At 39.2% G+C, this 23,429-nt stretch overlaps 1 protein-coding gene across 14 annotated transcripts in view; it reads left to right on the top strand.

Annotated features, from left to right (window-relative positions):
* Window positions 1–220: 220 nt before the first annotated feature.
* The window catches only part of cadpsb (Ca2+-dependent activator protein for secretion b), a 62,357-nt gene continuing 39,148 nt past the window's right edge, over window positions 221–23,429 (top strand). For all 14 annotated transcript variants that reach the window (XM_029432783.1, XM_029432781.1, XM_029432774.1 and 11 more), the window contains exons 1-3: window positions 221–781; window positions 15,636–15,749; window positions 17,220–17,552. In XM_029432783.1, coding sequence (XP_029288643.1) covers window positions 449–781; window positions 15,636–15,749; window positions 17,220–17,552 — 780 coding nt within the window. In that variant the 5' untranslated portion in view covers window positions 221–448. The remainder of the gene's footprint in view (window positions 782–15,635; window positions 15,750–17,219; window positions 17,553–23,429) is intronic.

Below are 23,429 nucleotides of genomic sequence, written 5' to 3'. Positions count from 1 at the left end.
GTTCTTATTCTGTGTTCAGGACCAGGGCCAGCTCCCCGCGCCTGAGTCCCGCCTGGCAGGCAGGGAGAGGCCATCGCCCGCTTTCCCCTCAGCTGTACACTACACTCCCCCTGCCCCTCCCCTCTGCTCCCTTCTCACCTCCCCCTCTCACATCCGCAGCAGTGACTGGCCAATAAAATACAGAAAATACGTAAGCATCGACGAGTGCTCGGCGCAGGCGGAGAAAGCTCAGTGTGAGCAGACTCAACCTCCTCCAGCTCCACTCGTACTGCTGACATCCCTCAGCGAGCGAGTACAATCAGGGCCTATCCCTGTCTTGACTTCGGGCATATTCTTCATGAAATCAAGGCACGGATAAAACAACGGCACAGCCATCATCTGGGGGATATCAAAACACCTCCTTTAGTAGGTTAGGATATCTGTAGGGACGCATCACCTCTAGAGCAAGATGTTAGATCCGTCGTCCAGCGAGGAGGAATCTGATGGGATAGTGGAGGAGGAAAGCAAAGAGGCAATGGCACCTCAGGCCGGATCCCGCATCTCTCCAAGCAGGACCAGCGAGAGCTCGGGTGGACTAGCGCCCAGCAGCAGCCGCAGCAGTGCCCGTCCGACAAGCCCGAGCCCGTCAGCCGCCAGCGAGGAGAAAGAGGATCTGGAGAAGATGCATAGGGAAGAAGAAGACCGTAAAAAGAAGCTGCAGTTGTATGTGTTTGTGATGCGATGCGTCGCTTACCCATTCAATGCAAAACAGCCCACAGATATGGCAAGGCGACAGCAGAAGGTAAGGGCCCTCGGTGCAAAGGCATAATTAATAACCACATGCTGACGAAATGCCTGCTTTCATATCGCAGATGTTGTCATTGATGACCTACATAAGGTAGTGCACAGAGGGGTTTTTGGCCACTAGGCCTATCCGATAGCGCACGGATAAAGCACAGTCCCAGTGAAGCCACTGTTTGTTTGTTTTTGACGCAAAATGCTGAAATCCTCAGGAGCATGACAGGAGCACATAAACGCGCTCCGAGCTCCTGATAGTGAAAGGACACATGGTACTGCAGAGCTGCAGAGTGAGTGCAGTCCATGTTCCTCCATACACACGCTCTTAAGTGAGATCAGTCTCAGAGCCCATTCATTGAAAGGGCGGTGGATGGCTATTTAAAACGGCATTGTGCTTGTTGGACTACATCTCACTGAATACCTGCTTTCTTTTACATATGCAGCTGTATTTGTTTCTATGTCCTGCCTTCCTGGCGGATATCCAATTTCAACCCGTTTGCGCCATCACTTATCCCGTCAATTTGGCCTCCCAAGGTGACTTTTAGGCACAGACCTCTTGAGGAGGGTTGCTTAGCCTTTTTTTCCTCTGAAGATGAGCTTGGCTCCTCTGGACGGGTTGCAGTTAATGAATTGCATAAATTAGATGTCCACACATTTATTCTAGAAAAAAAAACTATTTTCTACAGAAGGTCCAGTTTCTGAGATTTATATAAGTTACTATAAGGGAGAAGGCCCACATCCTGCTGTGAGGCTCCATTCATGTTGAAGCCAGTTTTGGGTCATGGTGTCCTTACTGTCAAAGTCACCATGCACAGGCTCTACTGTACTAAAGCAAGGTTGACCTGATTGTTAATCACTACAATGGACCCAGTTTATTGTCCTTTATTTGTGCTTGTATCTGTCCCACCAGAAATAGGCCATCTGTTGTTTATACTCCAAGGCTGTAATGCCAATTTTAATTCATTAAAGTGCAAATGCAATTATGGATGTAAGTGATCTACATGTTTTGTGTGTAGGGCTGCTTTTATATTGCAAAAACAATGATCATCACATGGCTCAACGAGACTGTAGTAGCAGTTTCTTGCTGCTCTCCTCACCAGGCAGAAGTTACCCTTAGCGTGGACCTGCAGGATTCATTCAGCTCAGTTAATCTTTGGCTAATCATGTATCATACGGGGAACTCTATAAACAGCATTATGGAAATGGTGCTTGTATCTGTTGTTTTTGTTTAACCTTCAGACGATTCCTCTTCTTTTGGACACAGTTTAAGCCATATGGTCTGAATTATTTTCTGCTGACTAATGCACAAGTCTATGTGGGAGGCATAAACCACAGTGTCTCCATCTATTTGTTTGTTTGGAGTCCCGCTCTGCATAGGTTACTGATAGTCTAATGCATGCTTAGTAATGCACTTTCATATCTGGTAGCCACGATCCTTTTGCTGGGGGTGAGTGAATATCCAGGCAAACAATTCAATGCTTGCTTTCAGACCAGGAAATGAAAGAGTGTCTGTCTGCCTACAGTCTTGCCTAGATGTTGATTTGGTCCAAAGTTGCTTTGGATTAAAACAATCCCCTCAGAAGAACTATACACTGTGTGCAGAATTAAATGACACGTTTCAAGTCTTTTTTTAAACACAGAAAGAAAGAAGATAATTAATTACACAGAAACATTTAACAACACAGAGCACGTTCTGGCACTTTTGTTCATTTACAGTGTTATGGCATTGTACAGTTTATTATATATATGTTTTCACAAAATACACTTTATTGAAGAAACAACATTCAACATTGGTCCAATATGTTGTCTGTAGATTCCCTTGAACCTCCCTTTCATGTGGGCTCCTCAGACGTCCGCAAACAATAATTTATTAAGGAAATTGCTCACAGCGTTGGCTACACAATCTAATATGTAGCCTATTACAATTTTGTGCTATTATAGATTAGTCACAGAAATATGATGAAGCAATTTCTGTAATGAAAAGACTTAAAGGCCTCAGCGAAACATGTGGAGCAGCTCCATGATAATCCGTTATCAGAAGCTCTGGCGCACAAACAGCAGTAATGGGCTATCACAGAGAAACAGGCCAGGTTGCAGAGTATGGGCGCTCCACTGCTGCTTCTTCAAATGTATTGCTATAACCCTGTGAAAGGGTAACACAATAAGGGAAATAAGGGCGAGGGAAATAGTTTCTCTCACTCAGTCTGAAATATGTCTTCACAATCAGCAGTACGGAGGCTGCTGTTCAAATGTAGGTCTTGTGTATGTGCAAATTTCACTGGTGACACGTGTGTTTGCAAGGCTAATTGTCCTGCGAAACACTTACACTGATGCCCCCCACTCTAAACATGGTGTAAATATATTATTGATGTTATTGACAGATATAAATTTAATTTGAGTAATTCATGGAGTTATGGCATCAGTGTGGATTGTCCTGGAGGGAAAAGTCCTCCTTCGTTTATTAGCAAAAAGATGCCAAAACTGTGTGCACGGAGGAATTAAACATAAAGGATGATTTACTATGCAAGGTCATGAATCACAAAGCATTATGAGTGTGTTATGTGTCCTGTAATAAGGAATTTTGTTGTTTTTCTATTGACGGCAATGTTGGTCGGTTGGTCAGATCATCACTTTGGTCCATATCAACAACTATTTGATGGATTTGCTTTTATAGTTTGTACAGACTTTCATGGTTCCCAGAGGATGTAGGACAGCATCCCATCATGTTTTCAGAGAGAACCGTGAAAAACGTTAATGAGTTGGAAAAAAACGATACCAAAGATAATTTTGTTTGCAGACAAAAACTATACGGTGGTCAACAAAAGATGAATTGCAGTATATAAGAAGTACTTGTTTAGGACTCAAAATCCAAAGTATAGGACTTGGAACTTGAGTGGGAAGACTTTGTACCACTTATGGCCCAAGTACAGCCTCACAAAGTATATTACATGGCTTTGGAAGTCTTATTAGGTAATAAGCACAACTGAACAAAACACTGACAAAGCTCTGATATTCTTGTTTAATGCAGATTTGGATAATAAATGAAAGCTCTTGTGCAGTCAAACAGAAGCAAACATTAGCAGTCAAACTGCTAAAAAAGAAATCTGATGAATCAAACCCATATGCTTTTTAATAGATCACAATGAATGTGTATTTTAGAATTGAATAATCTGCTGGGTTCAGGACGTTTTCAATTAGACAGTGTGATGCCTAGAAGATAATCTGACCCAATCAACACATCTGCCAGCAGGCATTCTTAATAGAGTGCCTCTTGGCTCAGCATTTTAATACTATACAGTAGGCCCGTTGTTACTACTGAGGGAGAGGAGCTATGAATTGTGCAGCAGGCTCTGTGCTTTGAATGTGAAGTAGACTGAAATGCAAATCAGTGATACTTGGATGAAGTTTGCTGCTTTGGTGTTTAGTGCTAAGCAATTGTGATTTGTTTTACATTTCAAACCATAACGAATGCCTTGCCAGGACAAATGGTAAGAGTCGCATATATGAAATAACACTTATAAATAGAAATTTAAATGTGAATAAAAGTGAAGTTATCTTTAAGCCTTGGACGCTTACTGGCATCACTTCAGACATCAGGAAAGAGAAAATGTATTTGCATAGAAAATCACAATATGGCACAATCGTCATACATGAACATAGTTATTATAGTACAGAGAGAGAGAGAGAGATAGAATATAGAGAGAAGAAGAGGAGAAGAGAGAGAGAAGAGAGAGAGAAGGAGAGAGAGAGAGAGAGAGAGAGAGAGAGAGATAGATAGAGAGAGAGAGAGAGGGAAGAGAGAGAGGGGAAGAGACAAGAGATCTGAGAGACGGAGAGTCGGCTCGCTATCTCTCTCTCGATAGCTCTAGCGCTCTCTCTATCGCGCGTGTTTTGGGATTTCTGCTCTCGCTCTCTCTCTCTCCTCTATCTATATCTGCTCTCGAGCTCTATAGCGATTATACTGACATCCTTGGAAGAGGCATGAGTAAAATTAGTAACATTAAACATTTTTATAAGAATATGCGCTAACTGGCTTATGAGCATTTTTTAAACACTGAATGGTTTTTAAAATCTTAATTTGTATAGAGTATGTCTCTTCATTTATTACCCCTTATTTCTCTTGTCTTCCTTGAACAAAATCAGAAGATATTTTGTAAGATTAAACGTGAACAACAAACACATTCTGTCATGTGGACAGAAAGAGCGCAGCAGTAAATGGGGAGTTCAAGTATGCCATTGAAATCCTTTATGATATTATGTAAGGTCTTTAAATGGTAGAAGAACACATCCTTTCACAATAAAAGAAGCTTCACAGTGAGTGTCACAGTCAAGCTTTGAGTTAACATTGCCAATCAGAAAGCTGCTGCTAAAGAATATTAATCTCCCATGAAGTAGCTGCTGTCTTAGTGTGTTCTAGCAACACTACTGAAGAACAAAGGTGTTCATCAATGGTATGGATATGAAAGTGGATTCAAAAGGGGTGACAGCTGAAAAGCAGCAGGCAAAATACCCCCTCACCTACAATCTGTGCAGCCGTGTGTAACAAATCACAGCTTCAAAAATTAAACATCTCCTCTGTCTGCATATAACCAGGAGGGAAGGCTAAGATCTTATCTGTTAGAATACTAACGTCTTTTCTCAAAGGTTCGACTACTTTGAAGGCAGCACAGTCAGGATCAAACTGACTCATATTTGCCTTTTGCATTTGAATAATCTAGCCGCCATGTGACCTGATATTTGTACACGGGGCAATCATGTACTGACAGATATAGCTGCAGAAATGCAAAATGTTACACCATAGAGTGTTTGCACACGAATGTACAATATTGTATATTTCAAGGTGGCATCATGTAAGGAATTATTCCTCATAAGAGGCAAAGATGTATCTGTGGTTTAGTTTGAATCTGTTCTCTCTCATAATACAGTGTACTTGTTATTTATAGTATAACATATGTGTCCTTACAGAGCCTCTGTAATCTTGTCTGTTGTCCAAAGCGGCATACATTTTTAACCATCTACAGTTAGCATTTGCTCAACCTTAATCCTGGTGGTAAAACACAAAATACCCATGTTTTCTGAAGGACACAGCCCCTGGATATGATTGGAAACTGTTAATATGTCCTCATGCTGTATGCATGGGTTGAGACAGATTAAACTGCAGGGCTCCTGTCAATCTTTTTCCATTGTTCCTATATAATCCCTGCTCCAAATACTGCACATTAGTCATACTCAGGAAAAAAGTGGAAAACGAAAAAGAACATTAGCAGCCCTGTTTTTGCAATGCAACCTGAAAAAACAAACCATTATGTGTTAATAACATACATCTCAAGCTACTTGTATGATCTACTGTATTCTTTTAGCAACAAGCATTTACATTACATTTATTATAACCTTATTATGATTATGACTTTCCTCATCAAAATTACATTAAAATAAAACTAGGGCGGCATTATTTTCATTTGCAATTACCTGCAATTATTTTCTGGTCTATAAAAATCCAGTCCAAATCCAAATTAAATTAAATTTACCATCATATAAACTAAGAAAACCAAGCTTTTTGTGTGTTTGTGCTTGAACTCGAGCGACTAAAGATGCCTGTGCAGTCTTCACATATTAATAATTTACACATTTACACATTTAGCTGATTTAATTTTGATGGGCTTTGGTTTAACCGTTAAACCAATCAAAACCCATCAAAATTAAATCAGCTAGTCATCATGTTCCTGTTTTCTCAAACCGTTATAATCACATTTTCTTTCTTACACTGTTGTTGTGAAATGTTTTCCTCATAATGGTGAGATAGTTTTCTCGTAATTATGAGATTCTAAGTCATAATTATGAGGTATGGCAGTTATAATCACTGCACATGTGCGGCTGGACATCATCGCACATCTTTTTTGAGTCTTGCAAGTGAAATGAAGGCAGGCGGCTGTTGGTGGTTAAATATGTTTATTCAATTGTGTGCAGTTGTGTTGAACCATTTGAAACATTGCTTCAAAGGTACAATTACTAGAGTACACTAAGACTGGAATAAGACAGCAATGAGCGAGACAGAGAGAGAGATTAGAGAAAGTGGTTTTCCAAATTAAAGAAAGCAGACAGGAGGTAAGAGCTAAAGCAGGATCATTACTGCAGTCTTCTGTCAACTCTCTTTCCCTCTTTGTCTTATGACTCTGACGGAGGCATAAAGAACACAAACAGCAGCCTGGAGCAGCCGTGACGCCGTTTGTCAGGTAGACACTCACTCTAAGTTTATTTCCTGTTTTATTATGGGTGTCACGTGTTCCTGTGCCTCCTCCTTAAAACATAGTCAGTACACCACCTCAATCTGTTTCAGAGGCCTTCTGCTTTCTTCTCAAAAGCATTGCATGGATCACTATCATTGATGTAAAATGACAGAAGAAGCATTATCATCCTTACACAAGACCACATAAATAATCATAACAGATCAATGTGTACAACAAATGGGCAAATGATCTGTTCTTCACATTAAAGAGGTATCAGAACTCTCCTTTCTTATTAATAATTCTAAAAAACGTGTTGATTTCAACTCATCACATGTCATGGGTGTACTATTACATATGTTTTGTAAAACCTTTGGTGGCTCCAGAAGGAGCTGCGTGTCAGTTGGGGCTGAAGACTACACATTTTACAATGACATAAATATGTTGGTGTGAAGTTAGAAAGAAGTGAGCTTATTAGACCTCTGTAGCCCACTGAAATATTTTATAAACATATATTTGTTCCTTTCTGTCTACAATCTTCAAAGTGTTTCTAATTCTCATGTAAAGACCATGTTTGAAAAAGTCTGATTAATGTTATTTTTATGATTCATTTTCACTACATCCTGAAGCATTTGCTATTGAAGAATATACTTGACGCAAACCTTACTGAGCATTTTACTAGATGACAACAGATTGGCACAAAGAAATAGCTATCGGAGATAATCACTTTTAAAGGCATGAGAGTGAGAGAAATTTACTAGACAGAGAAAAGAGGGAAAAGGGCAGTAAGTGATTTGTGATAAGAGGGTGGAAGGAAAGGATTTATGTCTCAGGTTTTTGATGAGAGTAATGCACCAGCATCAGAGATACCAACCCACAGTTGGCTTTGCGTACTCTACAATATAAAATAGTGTTGTCGCACTGCAGCAAGAACTTTTTATTTTGAACCATATCTGAGAAATACTATCACAGGAGATAAATGTAAAATAAATAAATATATTATAAGAAAAATAAGGAACACATTTTTATCAGATTATAATATATATATATATATATATATATATATATATATATATATATATATATATATATATATATATATATATATATATATATATATATATAATATAATGGCCTTTTCAGCTGTTTGAAGTTTTAACCTTCTGTAACCTTCTGGTACAGGGCTTCTCTGCCATTGGTTAGACTTGCATATCAAACTGTGCTCATTTTTCTGCAACCGACCATAAGAACGTACAGGACATAGATTTTCCTTTTGATTTTGAGAGCAATACCCAAGATTGCATATTTTACTGCTATGTACCAGAACTGCAACCGACAATTATTTTCCCTATTGATTTATGTGTTGATTGTTTTTAAAAATGTATTTATTATGTAGTTTATTTCAATTTAAAATGCTGTATAACACAACTCAACTCAACAGAACTGGTGCAGATTAATTTTCTGTTGATCAAGTAAAACAATCTATTGTTTTATTGTTGGTAGAGCTTTACGAACAGTCAGGAAGTTAACACTGCACATAAGCCAGAGACCTTAACAATCAAAACAAAATGCTTTGAAAATCATTAAGATCTAATGTTATGCAAGTAGCCGTACCTCACAAAATACTACAAAGGTATCATCAAAGCATGTACTTAAAGTATCCAAATTAATTTATTGATGCATTAGTATAGGCCAGGCGTGTCAAACATGCGGCCCGGGGGCCAAAACCGGTCCGGCCAGAGGGTCCAATCCGGCCTGCTGGGATGACTTTGCAAAGTGTGAAAATGAGTTGTTTTGATCATAAAGTAAAATACTGTTCCAGATACCAGTTGTAATGCACATGTGTAAATGATAAACTGAGGCATACTATTGTTAATGTTTTGTAAAAAGATCAAATTTGAACATCTTCAGAATGTACTTTTACTTTTTTGCACTAAAACGAAGGGAAACATTTGGAGTTGTCGTTATTTATAGATTATTATGCTGTGATTTTACTGGTCCGGCCCACTTGAGATAAAATTGTGCTGCATGTGGCCCCTGGACTAAAATGAGTTTGACACCCCTGGTATAAACAGTATGTGTATTTTGCATGTTTAATCTGAAAAGTAGGCGGTAAATAAAAACTGTACAGTGGAGTTAAAAGTAGAAGAAAGTAGAAATAAAAAGTAGCATAAAATTGAAGTACTCAAGTTAAGTTCAGTCAAGTAAATTGCACTTAAGTATTTGAGTAGATGCACTTAGTTACTTTCCACCTCTGCTGGATGCTGTATGAGCACAACAAGCATTCAGAGGGAACATTATAGGTTTTTTAGGTCCTTGCCAAGTGTTGTGGTAAACAATAAAGCATTTACTTATAAGTGACCAAATGAATATAATCAAAATCAGGCAGAACAGATAAATCCTCTTCAGACATAATTTTTGACAGTTTTGGACCAAATGAATGCAAATTGTCCTATTGATTTGATCCCCTCTATATTGAAGCTCACATGTCCATCCAATTTATGTTATATTAGGTTAAGGTCTTATCTTCTGCTCCTCACTGAATGAGCATAATGAAGAACCAGCCGAGCTGTGCGGCTGCTGCCAGTGAGTTGGTGGTGTGATACTGGATGACTGACTGTTACAAGAAGGGGCTTGTAGCTGGTTGTGAACACAGTGTTCTCCTCTATATATCAGCAGTGCCACAGCTGAATATGACAACAGTGTGGAGACTGGTTATACAGAGCCAGAGCTCCCTGTATTATCCCTGTTTGCCGTTTGTCAAGCTCTGTCTGCAGAGTATACACCTGGCTGTTGACTAACCCAGCGGAATGGTATTTACTCACAACCCTGTGTGTGTGTGTGTGTGTGTGTGTGTGTGTGTGTGTGTGTGTGTGTGTGTGTGTGCGTGTGCGTGTGCGTGCACCTTCAAAACGAATCTACGAGCGCGTGTCTGGTTTGAGATAATAGTTTGTGCATCTGTCTTTGTATAATTGTAGTTTTGTGACCACAATCAGTACACGATGCTGGTGTTCTGTGTTTGATGAGGCCGTAGCTGGTGTAGCTGTCCTACAGCGCTCACTCCCGTACTCGTGTTTGCTGTTTACTCAGATGTGGACCTGGTGGTGTCATCTGCAACATGACTAAAATATTCTTTGTCTGGCAAGAGGATTCAATATGCTATGTTTGCTGAAAATCAACAGCGGCATTGGTTGGCAGCGCTTCCCTGAGCAAACAGATATATACTCAATAAGAGCATTTAGTTTACATGATATCCTTTCATCATCACTTTGCACATTTAATCTCATGAAAGTAAAGTTGTACCTCCCTTTTTAGGTTGACATAAATCTTCTTGGTGTATTCTTTATTAATCAATTATGAGTGTAGCTGCCCACCACTGAAAACTGCACGTCTGCTTTATTCTGCAGCCATTTCATTTTGGAAACCCCCTTAATTTAACGTAATGTAACTTCTAGAAGAAGCTAAAGTGCGAGTCAGCTTTATGGCGCTTAACTACATTCGCTACAGTATTTATTGTATACTGCATTCAATTAGCTAATTAGTCCACTCATCACAGCACTGCAAGGGCAGCCTGATGTGTTGTAAACATTGCAAGCCAGTTTGATTAAAAATCTCAAAGAGAAAGTATGATAAATATGAATAGAATATTAATAATTTTATTACAGGTGTTATGTAACCTGTTATTCTGCTTTAGTCTCTCTCTTTGGAGTTATACAAAAGCATAAATGCACTATTCATAAACACAGAGAGAAGAGCTGCTCTTCAAGTTGTAATATTTGAATATGACCTGTACTCACCTTCTTCTATTTCCTTCATTTAAAAGAGAAAATAGAATTAGGTTTAAGCAAACTTAGGGAAATGCATGTCGGACAATTAAAAATCTAGCACTTTGTTTATATTTTATAGGCTGAGAAGAGTAGAAATGTTGTAAATATATGCCACAATAGGTCTGCATGTTAGACTCATGGCCTCAGTATTTAATCCTCTTTATAGCCCTGAACAGTCTCTACAATTTACATGTCTTATGTAACAATTCCCCTATTATATTGAAGGTAGTGATTGACAGCTGAGGACATGTGAACATCCTTTAAAATGAGTAATTCTTCCCATTTGTTGATGCCTTCATTTTCATTTAGACAGTGCATTGTTTCCTTTGTCTATTAAAAGCTCTCCAGTGTCTTCTTTCATCTTGTGCATGACAGAAAAAATGTAATACCAAAAATATGTTATGAAAAGATCCATACAACCTACACTCCACTCCACACATATTGACACAGCAGTAAGTAGAAATATCCTCTTTCGGTTCCCTGAAGAATCATCAAAGACAGCTTTTATTTATACAAGATTTGTGCCTGAGGGGGCTTCAAACTATGAACCACATTTAGGGGCTCAATAAGCTGAACATATATATGTTTAAATAATGTGTATTTGAAGCTTCTCCTTAATGCTTTACCTTCCGTTTATCTCCACTATGCACTGTTTAATAAACAGTGATACATAAAATAATTACCATTTTGAGTAGTTATGAAAACTTTAAGAGACCTAAACTAAAAAAAAACACATTTATAATTTAACATAAAAGCAGTTTTTAATTAAAAATTCTTGTGTCGTTAAATATTTGACCGTGACTCAAATATTGCACCAGCTACAACTATACTGTATCGAACTATAATCGCAAATCCATAGCAATTCTGAACTGTATTAAAGCTACTGTACATCAAGCCAATGCAATGTGCATTTCCCCTCTATTGATATGTGAAGGGTGATTAATGTCTCTGTTCACTTCATTGCAAGCCAATGAATCACAATGTAACACTGCAATCTTGATAAGAGCCACAGAGAGAGAATCAGTAAGAGCAAAGCAGGAAAAGTATTTGTTGAGAGTCTGGCAATACTGATGAAAAAGGAGCTATTTTCTCTCATCCATCAGCTCAGATACTATTCAGCACAGTTCTCCAATCAGCAATGAAACAAAGACCATGATGAACTGAAAGTCATAAATACTTTATGATTCTCAGCTATATCTATATTGCTGGTGAAGTGGACACATTTTGACTGGTTTACTGCTGTGTACTTCAGGGTCAGCTCTCCAAATAAACACATGCACACACACAGAGTTAGCAGCTTGCTGTGTTGTCACATAAAGTCAGATCGGCGGAGAGAAACTGTCAGCGGAAGCAAAACTATTAATAGCTTTGACCTTTCATGGTAAAATCTTCAGGTAAAACACAAATGTGTTCTGCCAGTGTTTGGATGACTGCCAATACCCAATCTCCTAGAGTTTATTACAATAAAATAAAAAGAGTTTCTTCTACAGCTATATGTGACAAGGGAATGAGAAGTTATTATTTAATAAATATGATATATAATAGAGGCTACTCTTGCCCGCATGGATTACAGACAGGGCTGTAACTGAGGATCCTTTTTATTGTTGGTTAAAACGGCAATTCCTTTTTTGATTTATCGTTTTAATCTAAAATAGACTAAACATTCAAATTATTTGTTTTCCAGCTCTCATGATGATTTCTTCAAAGGCTTGTTTTATTCTTCAAACTATGTTTTTAAATCAAATCCTCACATTTGAGAGGCTGGAAGCTTTTGTCTGAATAATTACTGAAACGGTTGATCAATTATCAAAATAGTTGCAGATTAATGGTCTGTCAATCAACTAATTGATTAATTGTTCCATCTTTAATTACAGCTCCTCAACAAAATACAATAAAAATGATCAATGATCTATTTCGTCGGAGCTGCATGGTCTAATTGCATTTAATGCCGATTCAAAGAGTAATGCTACCAGAGTTCGTTTTCAAGAAAGCTACAGGACCTAAGTCTAGTGGTGGAAATGTTAGCTCAGCTTCAAAAGCCCAGCACCCTTCATCAGAAACCATCTAACCCCATACCTTAGTAGCTCATCACTTAACATCCCTACAATTCAGCCTGAGCATGTATGCACTTTGATTTTTCTTCCATTTATTCCTTTTAAATAATATGTTTATATTTCATAAAACATTCTTCCATTTTTCCCCGTTAACATTTTTTCCTTATCTGAAGCGAAAGTCTAAGGATGGAGTGTGTTGTACGCATTACAGATAGTCAAGCCCCTTGAGACACATTTTTAATATTGGGCTTGACTCGTTCAGAATTTAAGGAAACATGCTCTCATGAGAAAAAGGGAATGAAAGTCTCATAAATTGAGTCTGTGCATTATATAATACAGCTGTACATTATGAGGAAAGGCAAAACAAAGTGTCTGCTGCTTTTTCCTGACCCTCTCACTTCCAGAAATGGACAAGAAACCAAGGATGACTATATAGACTTCAGCCTCTGAGTGTCTCCATAGACTGGACTGATTTACATACTGGTGTTAATATTCACATTTCTTACCTCAGGAGGTTCCTTGAACACCTTGGCCTATTAAAACATAGCAGTGTTTGTCCACGCTTTCTCTTTAATCTAACATCTACATGAGCTATATTGCTAAGATGAATACACCCGAAACCTTGAAGTAGAAGCACAAGTATTGATCTCTGATGTTGTTGATGTGCTGTTAAGTGCATTTTTTATGTTCAGACATTAAGTGGTTTATGATCCTGCAGCGACGGTATATTGGATGAAGTAGGAGTGGCCTTTTTGGTGAAATGATTTGTGAGGCTTTGCGTTGCTTGTGTTTTTAATGGCAATAATGGAGAGGTCATGTCCTTGTCAATCTACGGCGTGTGACTATATTACATGTGTTTGTATTTATATGCACCCTTGTAAATCTATTCTATAGGCCAAACTTTCACTTTGGCTCTGATGGAGAAATCTTATGTTACATGATCTTCATTTTCTGAACATTACTGAAGGGGGGTTGGAGTGGTACGAAGGACACGCAGATGGTGTTGAGATTGCCTCAAAGGCACATGATATGTGGTACTTTTCCATCTCACTCCTACACTAAAGTCTGTCACTTGCAATGTGCAGCTGAACGTACGCAAACACACACACGTTACCAGCAGGTCCTTGTGCTTGTTTGCTTCAAAACAGCTTGAACTGTACATTGAAAGCAGTTGTCAGAGAGGGAGATTATCAGTCTATTGATGGTTAGGTCACTGACTCAGTAACCATTTGTCAAATCAATCCAAGGTCATCGAGACCTGAGTGAGAAACAAAGGAGAAAACATCACAGATGTGCAACATGACATCACGACGCTAATAAGTAAAACACAAAGTAAAGCTGATGTAAATGTTCTTTGTTTTGCAGGTCTTTGGTTATAAACCAAACTATTAGACTAACTAAAGATTTGAACTGATGATGACACTAGATGAAAAAGCGGAAATGTATTACAATTCATCTTGAGGGGGACATGAATGTCTTTGCCAAATTAAATGGTAAATCCATCCGACAGTTGTGGAGACATCTAAATCAAAACCACAAATGTGGACCTCATGGTGGTGCTAGAGGAAAAATCAGGGGATTACTAAAACCAGTAGGATTAATTATCTGGGGACCATGAATGTTGTGCCAATCCATTAATTAGATGTTAAGAAATACCAATGGATAAGTGGAAACTTTGAGCTGTTCTTTACAAAATGTCATCTCAATCCATCAAATAGTTGTTGAGATATTTCAGTGTAGAGCAAAGTGGGTGACCAACCAGCCAATCAACAGACCAATATGTCCATCCCTGCTATCCCAGCATGGCTTAAAAGAAGTGTGATGTTGTACCTCATATTCTCATATTGTGGCTGTTATAAATCATTTCTCCCCTGTACACTCAAACTGTTATGTTAAGGACGTTCATTTTTTGACATTGGAACCTGACAAGCCTCGTCCGCTCTCGTGTTTGTGATATTCGTGGCTAGGGTATCAACGTGCAGTTTGTCGTGTTGGGTGTTATACGGGTGGTGTCTCTTCTATTTCTGGATGATGTTGTCCTTTTGGCTTCATTGGACCGTGACCTACAATGTCCATTGGAACAGTTTGCAGCTGAGTGTGATGCCGTCGGGTTGGTGGATTGCTCTGGTCAGGTTAGGAAGGGGGAATATCAAAGTGGAAGAATTCAGGTACCTTGGGGTTTTAATCATGAACTGTAAAAAGGATTGTAAGATTGACTGCCGTTTAGGGGCACTGGCTGCAGCACTGCAGGCTTTGTTCCACACTGTAAGTAGTAAAGACAATCAATTTGACTTCCTACTCTCACCTGCAGTCCCAATATCTGGGTAGTGATTGGAAGAAGGACGTTGTAGATACAATCAGCTGAGATGAGGTTCCTGGTGTCACTCCATGTGCTATAATGAGGAGCTCGTATATTTGGGTGGACCTTGTTATTAAGATTCTGCTCCTTTGCCGTGACAGAAGCCACGTGATGTGGTTTGGACACTTGCTCAGAGCATGACAAGGGATCAAAGGTAGACTTGGGAAACTACAGGGATTAAATGTTCCAAACTGGCCTGGCCTGGCGTGTTCCCCTGGGAGTTTGAGGAAGCATCTTTCGGGGAAAAAAAAGTTTGGGCTGCTCTGCTCGCACAGAATAACTTATTCAAAAGTGGATGTATATTATTCTTGTTTAATCTAATGTGTGCTTGTTTTGACACATTGTCCTATGGCTTTAACGCTGCGGTGCCCTCTGTTTGCCCTTGCTTCCACAGATAACCAAGCAGCAGCTCCAGCAGACCAAGGATCGTTTCCAGGCCTTCCTCAATGGAGACACACAGATTGTGGCTGATGAGGCATTCATCAATGCTGTGCAGAGCTACAATGAGGTACCAACACACCATAACCGTTGCATCACATTTACAGTCACTGAATGTGAAATTCATCATTCACATGCATGTGCATTTTTGGAGGTTTGACAAAAAAAAGTCAAAATGCAGCTGAGTTTTTATTATCTATTCATATCTGTAACGATTTATGACACATGTGATATGTCGTTTTCGCAGCAGATTTGAAACCAGAAATGAGCCGGCTTTCAGTATAAAAAGAAAAATCAAAAAAGCACTACACAGTCCTCGTGCTATTCCATGTCAAAAAGCTTGTATTCAGGCGGCTGAGTGGTAAAATGGTGGCTGAAGCTTTTCACTGCACAGATTATGAGTCAGAGCATGTGGCTGACACAGCCATCTTTTAAAACCTCACTATTCAATCCGCAGATGAAAAAGCCATTATTGCCATGCATACAGTACAAAAGGCATTGCAGATAGTGGGATATGTTAAAGGCCAAATCTATGATGGAAAAATAAGCCATTATGAAAAACTGAAGTACAAGGTTGGGAAACATATAGACTGCCATGCAAGTTAATTATAGGATGACCTGTATGTCACAGTTAACCAGGAATTTAGTTCATTTTGTGATATATTTATTGTAATGTGAAATTATATATCATTTAAAGTGTACGACTTACAGCTGACAATTAATTCTGGAAAGTTATAACCTAATTGGAAACCCTAAAAATCAACATGGCTGTGTGTTGACTAGACTTTGGTAAGGCACAGATGATTAAAACCTTTTTTGCACTTAGTAAACATAATGTGTAAATAGAGTATAAAAGTACATGTTTTTTCTCTTGGGTTATTTAGCACCTCGTCAGCAGTGTATATATCTTTTTTTAATGTCCTTATCCACTTAAAGTGGCATCTTTATTAAAACAGCAAGGGACACCATTATTAGCTGAGTTATGCAGGATCACAGGTTGCTTTGTGTGATGTCTTTGGAGAAAACATGCTTCTAGATGATGTGGTCTGCAAAATTGGAAACCCAACATCTTATTAATTTCAGTCTGAAAACCTTTGTTATCCACTGATACATACACCAAACGACAAGAGTAAGGTGTCACCGTACTGTAATGTTTCAGTACAGTAGTCGTTGCTTTTTAGCCATAATGGATGCTGAGAACAAAATGTGACTGTCAGAGTGACAAAGCAGTCAGCTCTGATGGTTACTTCGCTTGATGCTGTGACAATATAGCCTCGCCTGTCTCTGTCCCTGTTAGGCTGTCATTAGCAAGAGACAGAATGCAGCTTTGGTCGTGTTGAGTCACAGCTTTACATATATGCCTCTGATTTTTCAATTCAAAATGAACAAGAACAGTTTCCTTTTGCTGACATGATGTGACAGAAAAGAGTCTATTTGGAAGTCTTGATCTACCAAATCATTATTAATCATTTGAAATATCAGTGCTTTTGTTTATCCCTTACATAACTCTAATTAGTGACATTGGTCTCTCACGATGTAGGTGTTCCTAAAGAGTGACCGTGTGGCTAAGATGGTCCAGAGCGGCGGCTTCTCGGCCAATGATTTCAGGGAAGTGTTCAAGAGGCACATCGAGAAGCGCGTACGCAGCCTTCCAGAGATCGACGGTCTGAGCAAGGAGACGGTGCTCAGCTCCTGGATGGCCAAATTTGACACCATCTACCGTGGCGACGAGGATCCACGCAAGGCGCAGCAACGCATGACTGCCAGCGCGGCCTCTGAGCTGATCCTCAGCAAGGACCAGCTGTACGAGATGTTCCAGAATATCCTCGGCATCAAAAAGTTTGAGCACCAGCTGCTTTATCAAGCCTGTCAGGTAAGATCTCATGCACACAGGTGATACGTCTCTGAAGGTTTGAGTGCTGGGTCAGAATTGTTTCAGTTTTTCACTTCACCTTAATAAATTAATGGCCGATGTCACTTTTTAAAGTTTTTCAAAAAACTGAACCAAATATAGAATATGTGATATTTATTAATAATAATAATACATTTTATTTGTAAAGCACCTTTCCAAGCTAAAAGCAATCTCAAGGCGCTAGATGTTTTTATTACTCATTTCACACAACAAATATATGACTATATACTATTGACATACAAATAACACTGTCTGTCAATTATGTAAGAGGATTAGATTACTTAGGCCAATTTACGAACATGCCGTTGTGATTTAGACCATTAGTTTAAGAAGGTGCCGATATGTGTGCAGTTTAGAACACATACGATGGCTCTAAACTGTAGATCAATTACAGAATACACCATGAATGTACTAATATATATCTCTAAACTGCAAACAACATCCTCTTCCTGGTCACAATAGTGACAATAATTATCTTGTTGAGCTGCAGGTAGTAAAGTGGAAGGGTTAAGAGCTGATTTAGTTTTGAATCAGTCATCTATGATGTTTAATCAAGCATAAATGTGAAACATTTGCTGGCGCCAGCTTCTTTGAAGTGAGGATTAGCTGCTTTTCTCTTTTTTACATTATTGTCATTTGAATATCTTTAAGTTTTGCACTGCATTAACACTAAATGCGTCATTGTGTGATTTCAGAACTTGTGATGGGTATTTTTGCCACCCTGGCATTAGGCAGGCTAAAGTTAACCCCAGAACCAACTTTTTGGTTGGACCTGAAATCTGTTTTCTGAACACTTCCAGATAGCCGGTGCACGATTATTGCGAGAAACTCTCTGTCTCTACTAAACAACTCCTTGTGAGAAAACACAATATTCTGGTCTATCTAAGTAAAACAACTGTGTGACATTAGTATAATAGACATAGAACCACCAGCACTAGCAACATATGTCAAAATAATCCATGATGATGTTTAATCAGACAAACGCTCATCAATAATCACCCTTTTATTATTTAATTTGTTTAATGACTAAATGTATGATAATAATGACTATTTATTGACTCTATGTGTATGTATGTTTATTTATTAGGCTTTGCCATAGACAACATGCCGTTGTTGTGCCATTGCATGGATATATTTTAAAAGTGAATATCTCGCCTCAAGATATATCTCCTGGTATCAGAGGCCAGCAATTCTTCATTGTAGGGGGGATATGTAGAGATTGCAGGTGGATAATAATGGCCACTGGGGGCTCGTGACAGACATAACTCTCCTTCACTTGCTGTCTTTACTGCTTTACTGCTCTCTATGGGAAAACAGCACTAATGTATTTTTTCTTTGGGGCTCCGACCCATTTACATCTGCTCATAATTGAATGCATAACGAACGTACCTCTTCATTTCATTTAGATCTAATGGAGCCACCTCTTGGAAGCCAGTGAGTTTAAAAATGCTGAATTTCGTTGGACCAGGTGTCATCCTTCTTCAACAGTTGCTAATGTATAAATCTGTGCAGATGGCATGAGGTGCTGTTAAACAAATTAGATTGTTCAGTATTCTTCAAATGTCTCTGTTGGCAAAGATCAATATGGGCTCTGTTCTGCAGAGTGTTCATTTGTGAGATGCTTCTAAAGCACGAGGTGCAATACATCACCATAGCCTTCAAATCCACTGTGCATTTTTCTTCCCAAGCCTTTGAAGATGCTTAACCTAGTTTTTCTTAATGTGCTGGCAGCAGAGCTGTTCGTATCTGGTCAGAAATCTGCATGCAGAACATACCTTTTCCCTGAACAGACCCCGATCTGAACAATACAGAGCTGCTGAAGAACGTTCAACAATACACCAACACAGATGCATACAGTATACGCTGCAGAAATGTGTGTGTACAGCTTCATACTGTGGTGTGATATTGATTTTTAACAAATATAGGTAGGTAAAAATGGCACATGGACTCATCGCTGTGCAAAGGGACATATTTGTTTTAAATTGATCATCGATATACCTACATGTGAGCAAATAGTATTTTACACCAGCTTCTTTTTCCTGCTGTTCTTGGAATCCTCTCTCGTTTCATTTGCCGTTATAATAAATACATCCGACTGCACTGATGTTGACTTTGAGCATCTCATCAGTAAGCAACCAGCAGCCGTATATTGCACTCTAATAAATGATATCACTAAAAAGGATACGCGGCAATCCAGTCAGCATGGGCTCAGGGCTGCTGCGATGTGATGAAAGGTTTTCGTGGATTGGCTGAGATTCAGAGGCCATCATTTTTTACTGTTATCACTTAGGATTTACATTTTTTGCAATTGCATCCAAATAGTAGAAAGAAAGCACTGGTCTATTTCTGTCTCATGCTGAAGCATGAGCTGCCCCTGGAAATGACTAACAGACTGATTAGACGGGTATGGCCGGCGGCTGCATGCACGACTCCCTGACGGCTGCAGTTATTTAGCTGTCGCAACACCAACCGTGTCCAAACAACTGTAAGATGTGTTTGGTGTCTGCATTGCAAAGCAGTTTTGTAAACTATAATTGGTTAACTATATTAATAGAACTTAGTGCCCTCTTTTAATGTTGCCTTTACTAACATTTCCTAAAATTAAATTAAAAAAAGATTATATTATATATATTTATATATTATTGTTTTTGAACCTGGCTGTGGCGAGGTTAAGACTTTATTTTTAGATTTAGTAACACAGCTGTGGCAGAAATCAGTCATCTACCTGCAGACTGTCTAGAGAGTAAAGGTCGACAATCAGCAAATGACAAAATTATTCTGTATCTCATAAATCCTCTAACCAAAATTACTTTTCTAAACATGCATTTTGCTGAAAGTACAGCACTCTCCAAACAGTGCACATCAGACACTGCATGACATGTTTCTTATTAAAGATTTATGATCCTTATTATGACAATAGTTTCTAAGCGTTTGTGTGCTCTGTACACATTAAAAGACAAAACGAAGAATCTCAAACTTCAGTATTTCAATTTAATCAAAATTAGCTTGTTGATGCTTTATGTTTTATTTTGTTTGATACAGCGGTTGCTCCAAAATTCTTTGTTTATTTTACAGTTAAGTAAATACACTTCTTCAGCATTAGGCCAAAGTGTAAATACTTTTATATCATTTGAATGCTTAACAATGTTTTTTTGTGTAATCGCTATGAGCTAGCCTTTGACTTTACACAGTCCTTTGTTCAGGGAGTGTTCATATCAATGTATCATTATGTACAATCTATAACATGTCAAACATAGGGAAAGTGCCAAGAGCAGCAAAACCCAATAATACCCAACTTATTATCAGCCATGACAAAGAAAAGCAGCACATCCTCACAAACCATGTGAATGTTTGGCGTTCTTGCTTAAAATAATTTCAATAATTACAATGTTTCCCTAATCTCAAAGGGCTGATTAAATGACTAAAGCCTGGGAGTGAAAGTAAGGCATAAGCACATCAGAATGAAACTTTTCCCCCACTGAGCTATGAATCACGGCCTGTGGCCCCCCCAGACTGACAGACTTTTCCTCTTTAATTTGTCTTGTCAGCAACTGTTATTTGGGAAATGAGGCCTGAGCTCTTCCTGGTTTAGCCAGTAGCTGATATAATTGCGTAATGGAGCCTCTTCACTGCACACAGGATTGGAAGAGGATGAAAGCATTTTCCATGCCTGCCCAACCACCTCTAAGCTGTAAAGCAGTGGGGCTGAAACACAGGGTGAAGCTTGATGCACCCACATGGACATGGCTTTGAGTGGACAATATTTATTATAAGGTAACATAGATAGATAGACAGATAGATAGATAGATAGACAGACAGACAGACAGACAGACAGACAGACAGACAGACAGACAGATAGATAGATAGATAGACAGACAGACAGACAGACAGACAGACAGACAGACAGACAGACAGACAGACAGACAGAGAGATAGATAGATAGATAGATAGATAGATAGATAGATAGATAGATAGATAGATAGATAGATAGATAGATAGATAGATAGACAGACAGACAGACAGACAGACAGACAGACAGACAGATAGATAGATAGATAGATAGATAGACAGACAGACAGAACAGACAGACAGACAGACAGACAGACAGACAGACAGAGAGATAGATAGATAGATAGATAGATAGATAGATAGATAGATAGATAGATAGATAGATAGATAGATAGATAGATACTTTATTTATCCCGAGGGAAATTCAGGCATCCAGTAGCTTAAAACATTTACACAAGTTAAACAATAACCCATAACACCAAAACAATGACCTGTAAAGCTGGAGGGAACTGTTGTGTAGAGGGATTATTTTCTCCTTTGAGTAACCCCTTTCACATTAAACATGGTAATCTATTGAAGAAAAACTGATTAAGTCTGTTTTCAACAAGATCAAAAGACAAAATAAACCAAATCTCTCCACTAGAGTGAAGAAATATGTATCATAAGATGATTAAGATGTTAAAAGTTGCGATGGAGAATTATTTACAACTTCCACTCATTAGCACATTTCCTAATTAGCATGCCTCGCATGTCGCTACACAGGAGAAGCTTTCTTTCACACTGCGTACTTTTTCAACACACACGTACAGACACATATCACGTCTAAATATAGACCAGCTGCTTCAACTCCTCCAGGTCCCATCCAGCTACAATGTAGTCCTGTCCACCCTAGCCTTTGTTCTCTGCAAGAAACTTCCCCTGGCTGGGTGTGCTATCTGCTTCCCAGCATCCACCTGGGAATCTGTCATCAGCTGTGCTGTTAACTACCCGCCTGCTTCTGCTCCATCACCTTTGACCTGCTGTCAGCTTGGCTAACACTGAGGCAGTGTCACCTTTATTTAGCTGCAGTGCTGCTGTCAGCTCCAGTAACGTAGAGCGATACTTACCTTTTAGCCAGCCTTATTTTTATATGGGATTGCCTGTTCACCTATATCTAGCCTGGTGGCCATTGACAACTGTGACCTTTCAGTAGTTGTAGTCTTGATAAGATTGGGGTGCTGTGAGGCTCAGTAGGGGCTGGGTATTAGTTCACACTGACCTCCAGCTCTACTCCCTCCCACAGCCACCGCTGTCTTCTCTATTCTCTGCTGTAAAGAGAGAGATGAGAGTAATAGAAGAAACTGGCCCCATCCCCCTTCACATTACATGCTTCAGAGTCACTCCTCTCATGTTAGCCATTTTGCAGACGAGCTCCAATCGGCACATGGTCACAATGACCAATATTGAAGTCACATAGAGGATTTGCCAGGTCATATGGATTTACATCTGTTGTGTTTTGTGGGAGGGCAAGGCACACAGATGAGATGTAAAAATGCTGTGTCAGACCCCAAAAAGCCATGCTGTTGGATTTCCAGGCATGGCAGTGACAGTTGTTCTGGGATTGCACGAGTCAGATGTCGCTGGCTCCGCAGTCCAATAGTGCCCAGAGCTCTTGAGTGTTTTGACAGGCTGCACAGATCGCCAGCAGCAGGGTGGAAAGGTGACACTCATGCACAGCTCAGGCAGGCAGGAATGCAATCAGTACCAGTCACAGTTATGGTTGTGGGTGAATCTGGTTTTCTGCTGGAGATGACAATGAAAAAAGAAATCTCCTGCGTGTGAGACTTCCTACCACACGATGCTCACCACTGTTTAAGTGTCACTGTGTGGCAGAACAGTACTGAGTACTACTGTGCTGCAAGTGCAGACATTCTGCTGCAGCTGGTGGCACAGTCTGATTATGTGCTCTACTAAACAGGAACTCTGCGTTATGTAGCAGGGTGGCTGTTTAGTGGCCGGCACTGGTAACACACTAGACTTGACAGTTCACACTGACTGTCCTCCATTTAA

This window comes from Cottoperca gobio, chromosome 5 (assembly GCF_900634415.1).
Source record: "Cottoperca gobio chromosome 5, fCotGob3.1, whole genome shotgun sequence".
Taxonomy (NCBI): Eukaryota; Metazoa; Chordata; class Actinopteri; order Perciformes; family Bovichtidae; genus Cottoperca; species Cottoperca gobio.
This window is presented reverse-complemented; position numbering and strand designations above follow the sequence as displayed.